This window comes from Thunnus maccoyii, chromosome 9, assembly GCF_910596095.1.
Source record: "Thunnus maccoyii chromosome 9, fThuMac1.1, whole genome shotgun sequence".
Taxonomy (NCBI): Eukaryota; Metazoa; Chordata; class Actinopteri; order Scombriformes; family Scombridae; genus Thunnus; species Thunnus maccoyii.
In genome coordinates, this window is record NC_056541.1 from 34,683,260 (window position 1) to 34,692,857 (window position 9,598).

The 9,598-nt window shown below is 42.6% G+C and overlaps 1 protein-coding gene across 1 annotated transcript in view; it reads right to left on the reverse strand.

Moving 5' to 3' along the window:
* ppp3cca (protein phosphatase 3, catalytic subunit, gamma isozyme, a) overlaps nt 1–9,390 on the reverse strand; it is a 24,681-nt gene extending 15,291 nt beyond the window's left edge. The window contains 3 exon segments of the mRNA XM_042420489.1: nt 1,592–1,716; nt 2,876–3,073; nt 8,634–9,390. Of these exon segments, the coding sequence (XP_042276423.1) occupies nt 1,592–1,716; nt 2,876–3,073; nt 8,634–8,694 (384 nt within the window). The 5' untranslated portion in view covers nt 8,695–9,390.
* Between the last annotated feature and the right edge of the window lie 208 nt (nt 9,391–9,598).

Below are 9,598 nucleotides of genomic sequence, written 5' to 3' on the forward strand. Positions count from 1 at the left end.
GAAATATATTTTTAGACAGACAAGCGAAAAGTCAATGGTTTAATTTCTATTCTAATTGTGGATTTGAAGAGAAAAACAGGAAAAAACCAGAGGACAATTATGTTTTTAATTCACATGAAAAACAAAATGATGTGTTTATCCTGTTATCAAACCAGTTGACCAGCTTTGGACGGAGGCTCCTGTGTCTAATCTGCCGGAAAATAGAGGAAGTCAGTTGAGTAGGCGTCCTTCAATGTGGCCCAGGATGCATTGCGTTTACACTGCTAAATGAATGACCACCTCCGAATGTGGTCTGAGTGATCGGATCTCAATCCGACCTGTATTTAGAGCTGTCCGCTTGTGATGGGATCACCTGAGACGGATGTTAATAGCAGGTGTAAACGGGACCAGAGAAGCTGAACTTATCTTCAAGTGGAGAAGAGGTCAAAGCATTTCTCGTTCATTTTTTCTACTTCAATAAATGAGAAACAATCCCAGTGTTCTGTTTTGAGGTCTTCAGTGGACACAGTCAGTCTATCAGTCCCCACCTGAATGTACCAAGCTGGGCCATCAAAAACCCCCTCAGGCTGGTCAAAACTCCACATCATCCCTACAAAACATGTCTTCAAATAACAAACTAGTGAAAATAATACAGGTGGACAATAAAACACACCTGCCTGTTGCAACAGTCACACCTGAAGGAAACAGAGAACACATTTCCCTCTCTCACAAGACTTGATGCCAGTGTACCTGATCACAGTGAAGCCTGTAGCTTCACAGTGAGAGCTTTGATGTATTACAGGAACAACTGAATGATACTGATGGTGAGTCATATGCTGTTAATACTGTATCTCGCTGTGAGTCTTGGGATTCGCACTCCTCCCACATGGAACTCCATTTTTACTCGTCTAGATCCGTGACTGTCTCATGTTATCTGTCTGATAACGTCTTGTCAGTGATGATGCTGACAAAGTCATCAAAGTTCAATAACTTATAGAGACTAGATTTTTCATTTTGACAAGCTGATCTCTTGTTTTGCTAAAACTAATGTTTGACAATTAAAATAATACTAACGTACACAAAACATTGCGGAAGTCTGATTGTTTGGAATATAGAAACACAGATGGACGGGAGAGGAGAGGATAATGCTGCAGGAGTGTTTTCAGAGCTTTTGGTACCTTTGTAGCCATGAAACTGGGTCACCAGTGGATCCACTGGAGTCCACTTTGTTCAGCTAGACTGTGGCTCTCTGTTCCAAAGCTCTCATCTTATTTTTAAACTGTGCCCTTTGGAGCCGTCATTGAAATAGAATTTCAGACAGCAAAAAGCCATTCGGTCAAAGCAGCGCCACTAACATTTCAAGTATTGTAACGTCATCATCACCGTCTTGTGACACACAACCATCCAGTTAAGGTTACATTTGTCTTCATTACATTGACTCCTTTTCATCAGAGTTGCAACCAACAGCATTCATGTACATGCAGCAGAGTATCAGAAGCCAACAACACAACGAGAGGTTAGTTGAAACCTGGAGACTGAGGACAGAAACCCATCCGCTGCTGTAATAATACACTGTTCAACACCAAACAGTTCACACAAAGTAACAACTTACCTCAATACTGAAGTATCCTCGATCTACGTAGTCACCGAGGAAGAGATACCGCGTGGTGCTGGGCGACCCCCCCACTTCAAACAGCTTCATCAGGTCAAAGAACTGCCCGTGGACATCACCGCACACTGACAGAAGACACAAACACAGCTGTTACTGCCAAATAACAAGGTTTATACCCATTCTGTTTTAAACATGTGACTCAGTCTGGATATATAATATTGTTGCTCTTAATTTAATCATTTATTTATTTTCTTATTTATTAAGAAATAAGCCTCCACATTCAACAGACCTGAAGATTCAAAGCTGTATATTGAGTTTAATTCAAGATCAACTAGCCAAAACTATATATCCATTTAATAAATGTTCTAACACAAGGTTAAATATAGACAGCACAGATATATTTGAAATATATTGAAATAAGAGACAGTAATACTGTGTGCTGTGTTTTTCAATAGATATTAAATATCCTCTTTACTGATGTTTGCTGATGTTCCTGATGAACAGTGTCGTCCTCACTGGGAATATTATAGCAGTAGAAGCAATAATATCAATTATACTGACAAGCAGGAGTGGAAGGAAAGTGCTTGTTTCAGTTCACCAATCACGGCCGTTTCAGTTTAATATTGAGTTTTTCTTCTTTCAGTAGATTGACTCTTCTGTTACACCACACAGCTACACACCCACTGCTGACATCTTAGGATGCATACAGGACTGTTTGTAAAGCCAAATGACTGTTGATGTGTTGAGGGAAGCTGAAAAATACCAAAACTGTAGGAGCTGAGTCTGTTTGCTATACGTGAGAAAAAGCCAGAGCTGATTGGATCTGAGGTCATACAGAGGTCAGCTAAGAGTGAGCAGATGTGGACTCTGACAGCCTGCGAGGCTCTTGGATCTGGAACAGAACTGGGTTTATACCAGCTGCCGGCATACAGAGACGCTGCTGCAATGGAATAATGCCGACGGTGGTGCACTGTTTACTTTTTATTATTATTATTAATGCTGTCTTTACACTTTTTAACTGGGTAGTAATGGAAGAAGTGAACTGGTTCTCTAGTGAACCATCGTATTAATCAATACAAGTATAGTACGTCAGTATTCAACTATACGATGTGCAGTACATGCACACTTCAGATGTTTATGTTACTGTTAGTGATTCAGTGTTTTGCTCAAAGACACTTCAGCGATGTTAGAAGAGACTTGAACCCAAGACCTCCAGTTAATGCAGACCCGCCTACAATATCCCAGCATCCCTTGCGGTCTTTTGGTGGACATGTGACAGCCTACCTGTTATAGGCGCCTCCACTTCCAGCATGCACTTCTCTTGGCGGAGGATGTTGGCCCCGTCATTGATGATCCTTAGAGCCACTTCCTCTTCCACCCTGCCCTCCTTGACGAGGTGATTGCGGAGCAGCTCAGCATTAGGCTTGCCATCTTCAAATAGCTCTTTCATAGTCAGCTTATGTTGTGGAGGGTATGGCACAGCTGTTGGGAAAAAATCAACACATCAACTATTAGAATGGACAGGTTAGAGACGTTTATAACTCTGACAGAGAGTTTGTGTTAGCATTTAGAGGTTCAAGTAGCATCTCGACCTGCAAACAGCCTGGTCAAACTGGAAATGTCAACATGCACGGCTGCAAGAAAAGATGCCAATTTTTATACAAGCAACATAGAAGTAGATAGAAATGTGGAGCAGGAGGAATATACTGCGTCTCAGACTGCATTTGCTTAAGTTATCATCATGAGAGGTGACATTTGCGTCGACTCAGCCAGGATGAAGTTACTGGAACACCTACATCATACTGCCGTGCAACGAGACGTGTAAGATAGACACCTCGTCTGACCCCCCCTCCCTCAGTAATCTGCTCCACACCACCTACACAATCCTTTTACCGTCATCACAAAAAGGTCAATGCTTTTGAAGCTGAGACCTGAGAGCTTCATGATCAAAACACAACTGAGACCGCAGACGTTATCCCCGTCATACAGAGCGGTGAGACTGCAGCTTACAAAAGCATCATCAATCATATCACCTAAACAGAACAGTAATGCAGTGATTTATACCAAATAATATAACTGCAAGTATTAATAAATGTTGAAATGAAACTTCAGACCGAGGCGTCCTCTGCAGAATCACACAAAAACATGACCTGTGTAGATTCAGCGGCCAACAAATCTATATGTTTATTTTTATTTACTAATAATAAGCTAAGAGTTGGTGGGGGGAAATAATTTGTGACCACGGAGCTGTCCCTCCAAAAAAAAACAGCCAATGAGGACGCAGCCCTCAAAAACCTTCAGAACTGAAACTGAGAAACTGAAAGAAGTGAAATCCCAACCAGAAGAAAGATGAAGAGAAGAGGATGTTGTCATCAAATCTAACTTTCTAGAATATAGTTTTATTCTAAGTTTTGTCTTTGAGGTCATTTTTTGGTTTCAAATGATATTTATTCACATCTTTTTTGTTTCATTCTTGAGAGATTTTGTGGTCTAATCCGTAGATTATCACTGTAGTATTGGCAGCAGACAGTTGCAGACTAAGCTGCACTTATTGAAAACAATAGCAGAGTGTGATCCATGGCCAGCTGCTCTGCTTCATAACAGGCCAGGCAAACCACAAAGTGGAGTACATTATGGTACCAATTAAGTGTGGTGAAAAAGCTTGTCAAGTAGGTTTTTCAACACTGTCTGTAAGTCTGCTCTTACACTATACAGAAAAAAGCAAAAATAATATGAGTGCCTTTAAAAAGCCAAGAAAGTGAGCATTAAAACCAGAGAAAACACTCTGGAGCCCTGATATCATCAAAGCCATCCACAGGTCAGTGCACATCGAATGGGACATAAATACCTTTATCAGTGGAGATCAGCATTACTCGTGTGATAAGCGGTGCCAGCGGCAGTGAACAAGAAACAGGGAGGGAGAGAGGCTTTCTGAGGATGTTGTCACACCCACACAGAGCAAATCAAAGTGCAATATGAAAGAAGCCTTAATGAGTTTTTAGTGTGGGTGCATTTGCTAATCAGTGATGCGGTGGCCGGATGCATTTCTCACTGAGGACTTGAGGAACACCGACTGTATACTGATGTTTTCATAGCTTTATAGAAAATATACATGCTGTTAGATGTATTGCTGCTAGTGAGATAAAGTAAATGTTACTCTGCTGTTTCTGACTGGATGCAGGTAACTGATGTGAGTTTGGCCTATTTAGCCTGCCAATAGAAAAGCTGGAACACAGTTCCAGTTTGGCTGCCCTGTGATGAGGACAAGCTTTCATGCATTGACCAGTTTGGTATAAATAAACAGTAAGTGCTCCCGGGCCTACGAGGCACGGCCGCGAAGAGAGCTATAGCCAGCCTTAAGAACAGATTAGGTAAAGCCTCTATTAGCAAGGGCTTCCAGATTCAGGGGCTGTTTACTTAAAAGCCTTTTCACACTGAGGGAAGCGCTCCAATAAGGAACAAAGCAGGCTCTGTGAAAACACGGCGACACAGGATGGATACATGGTAGGCATGAGATAAGCAGACCGTCAAACTTCTCAGGCGACAGCGTTCGCCGGGAGGCTGGCAGGAATTACCCACACTGGACAATATCAGCTGGTCTCAATGCCAAAGGACTGAACACACCTACACACTCAACAGGCCCACAATAATAATAATAATAATAATACTAATACTAATAATAATACTAATAATAATATTAATACATTCTAGGTGTGTTTCCCTGTATGAACACAGATATACATGAAGCAAACAGCATCACTCAGTTCAAACAACGTGCACTGACAGAAAACAACAGTGCAGCGTTTTCCCAACACACTGAAGAAAAATGTTTTGTTAGACTGGCTTCTTAATAGACACAGCCTGGTCTAATTAGCATTAATGTTTGATGAACTCTTCAGAATGACACACGCGTTGGGCCACTGCTGCACTGCATCAACACCCACACTGTCTGGCATGACAACAAAGACGCTACTATCTAGCATCCTGCCCCGCTGAGGATAATGTTTTTGGACAGTGATATGAGCCAGCGTCTAGAATATGTTGGCTATTGTTTCAAAATCAACAGGATGGAGGAGGATTGAATTACAAAGATGCGCCTGGGCAGAGATGAATGGAGCAGACTGTGGCTGGATGAATCATGAAGTCCACTTCAGATTGCTCTAATTATCAGTGAATCCATTATCCTCGCAGGCTAAATAGCCAAGCCTTGGCTTTATTTGTCATCTCTGTCAATCAATCATGTGTTGTGGTGCTAGTTTATATTCCCCTCTGGCCTCTTTTTGATTTGATTTCAGACACACAGGATGAGTTTTAACACACAGCGACAATCCGGCGGAATTTGTGTCAAGTTTGACGTGAATCTTGGTCATTTCAAGCCACTGAACTCCTGTTAGTCTACAGTTTATTCACACATATCCTGAGCAGAAAACATCAGATCAAGGGACAAAGTTATTGAGCTAGCAGGTCAACTGCAATACTCAGCTGTGAATGAGCTTAACTATTGACTTACACAACCAGAGCAGCATTAGTCTTATGCAGTCTACCAGTTAAGCCCTCTTACAGCCACCAGTTACACCAGAAACACCACTGGGGCTACTTGGAAGCATACACCACTGATATGGACTTTGGGGAGCCCACATTTTAAAATTGAAACTATTCTGATATTAATAATCCAATTTCATCATTTTTGACCGTACAGATGGACACTAAGATGGTCCAACAACAGCTTTTATAGACAAGATAGCACTGATCAACCTGAACCACGGCTGACGCTGATAATAACGTTGTACTTTTCAAATCCAAGACCAACCCTAAAGCAGAGTTGTCTTCATCCCCGTCTACATTTCTTCTTCCTCTCTTCTTCCCTATCACGTCCCTATTCTCTCTCTCCACCATGTGGCTGGCCATGTTGGGAACATCACTGGGGAGATTCTTTCCACAATTAACTCACCCTCTCCCTACTGGCTCACACTTCAGCATTCCAGTCCCCTGGCAGGACACTCTCCCAGTGCCCTTGTAGACAGACGGGGATGTGGGCTGAGTTGGCATTAAGTAGTAGTAGTGGTGGGGTTGGGTTCCCTCTCTCTCGGGAGCTACCTCAGACTTGGCTCTGCCTGTCCTGTCTTGGGCAGACACGACAAATGGTGTCCTGTCTGTCCAGTGAGTCACGGCAACCTCAGTGTGAAGGAATCCATCTTGTCAAGCTCTGCTAGTAACCTGAGCAGACATGGGGTATTCCCGTTTGTGAGCGTGCAACGGCCTCTGCAATTAAGATTTCATCCATCCTAAATGTCAAGGAGATTGGGCACCGATATAGGACTCACCTTTGATTTCTGCCATGTGGTGGCACATTATATATATATATATCAGAGGACAACAACAGAGATGATGCCTTTATGAAGTTTTATCCCAAACAATCACAGAAGAAACATTTCCTGATTCACCCTCGTCTACAGACAACTGAGAGCATCTCCTGGCAAAAGTGAATGTCGTAGACGCCTCTATAGTTTATACTACCGTGGAATACACACAATAGTTGATAATTACAACTTTGTAACTAACATTCAGCCTCTTTTCCTAACAGATAGGATGGTAAGTTAACTGGGGGTGTAACGGTATGTGTATTCATCACCAATCATTCGGTACAGGATATATGATCAGACAGCACGTCGTAAGAACCAGTTCTGAGAGAGAAAAATGTAGTAAAAAGTATGAAACTAAAAGTGGTGGTTTGGTCCCTCTGATGCACGTTACTGTTGTAGCTGCTGGAGGTGGAGCCACTTTAAAACAGTTAGACCATAAATCAGCATAAAACAGCTGTTGGCAACTGTCCTTACAAGAAACAAAACTGTTGTTTTCTTTTTCCATGCAGCATGAATAAACTGTTTCAGCAACACTTATGACCAATGAGCCGTTGTCATAGACTGTGAAAAAATAATGTACGTAGCCACCATGACGTCACCCGTTGGTTTGTGGACTCCCTTTTTGAAGCCTCGAGTTTGGCATTTTGACCGTCGCCATCTTGGATTTTTGGAGCCAGAAGTGACCATATTTGGAAGAGAGGGTGGAGCTGACCCGAACACCAGCTGCTGGCTTGGTTAGCACGGTGCATTTACAGTCTATGGTTAACAGTGATAATACTAATGCTAATTTTCACTGGCGAAAAACAGGCTTAAAACCATTAAAACAAAATGTACTTAGCAGATAAAACTGAACATCCAACTCCTTAGAAGGTCTTTTAGTTCAACCAAACACTGAACAAGACTTATTCAAGTGACCAAAATATTACAGTTAACTTCATGAACTAAAAACACGTTGAAATAGCGACGCTACGGCTATACTCTGAATCTGGGGTTACGACATGGTTACGTTACCTAACCAATGTGATCGCTGTGGCAGTGGCTTGTCAGTCACATGGTAGCCACGCCCTAAAGCATATCCTACTTTATCATTTATTTTACTCTAAATGGGACCATAATTTACAAAATGAACATCATGCCGCTTTGAAGAAGACTTGAAACTAGTGATCGAGACCATAAACTCATAAGGAAACTGTTTACTGAGGTAATAAATCCAGTGAGCAGTAGGGTCATTTTCTCATAGACTTCCATACAATCGGATTTCTTTTTGCAGCCAGTGGAGTCGCCCCCTGCTGGCCGTTAGAGAAAACGCAGGTTTAAGTCACTTCAGCATTGGCTTCACTTTTCAGACCCAGAACTACCCGCTTGCTGGATGTTTACATTTTTCCAAAGAAAGGACCAAAACATAATTTTCTACCTTTCTTTTTTTCAGCGGTACGAATCGTACCGAGCCGTGACCCCCAAACCCAGGTACAGACTGAACCGTGAATTTTACCCCAACAGTTCACTGTTCCAGTCAATAATAACAGTAACTATATATTTAACTTCATAGTTTTAAAGGGAGGTGTTTAGACGCAGTTATGTCAAAAGCTACAGGTGGTTTTCACTTCATGTGTTTTCTACCAGACTTGAGAGACGTGATGTGAGGAATGTTTGCATGTAACATTGCAGAAAACACTCACCTTTTACCAGCCGCTCCGTTGTGGACTGTTTATCCTGTTTGTCTTTATCCTTTCCAGACATCTCTGCTTTGTCTGAAGGCTAATTTCTCGGTTCAAATCTCGTACAGCTCTCTTCCCAGCTAGCGCATCCGTGTGTCCGTCAGCTCCGTCCTGACTCTCGGCTGGGGTCGGAGGCACCAGTTTTATGTTCCCAACAAACACTAAAGGTCAGCTGGTGGATGAGCTTCTGCTCTTGTTGAGGCTTTGACTAGCTAGCTTGCTGCAACATTAATGCTAGCGAATAATTCACAGCAAAGAGTAGTATAATGTTGACCTAAATGTAGAAATGCAATGCTAATAAATAAAAGGCGACTTTGCTGCGTGATAGTTGTCAGGTACAGCACATAATAACCTGGATATTAGCTAGAGGGAGGCTGCCGTTTGCAGCTAATCCGATTTAGTTACTCTTTTTCAGCTAGTTAGCCAGCTAACATGTTAGCGTGTTGGCAGGTCGGCGGATAGGCAGAGACAGCAGCAGACTGACGGTTCATCTTCTGTGTGCAGGCCGGTTGTTGTGGAGAAAAAGCACCGCAGCTCGTAAAGTCGCGTTCATTTAGTCTGCATAAACACAGAGAGTCCTTCCAAGATGCACACAGCGTCCTGACAGCGTATCCTCCTCCTCCTCCTCCTCCTCCTCCTCCTCCTCGGATTAAGCTGTAATCTGACAGTGAGTGAGGAGAGGAGCAGCGCTGCGTTTCCTACAACATGGTGGAGCCGATGTGACGTCACTCACACGTGGGTCTACCACACACACACACACACACACACATACACGCACGCACGCACGCACGCACGCACACGCACATCTTTTCTACAGCAGCGACTGTTTCTTTGCTGCAGCTCAAAGCTCAAAGAAAAGTGAACAAACAACATTTATTAAATTTACTGGAATGACAATAAAAATGACACACCGGTATTTTTAACAG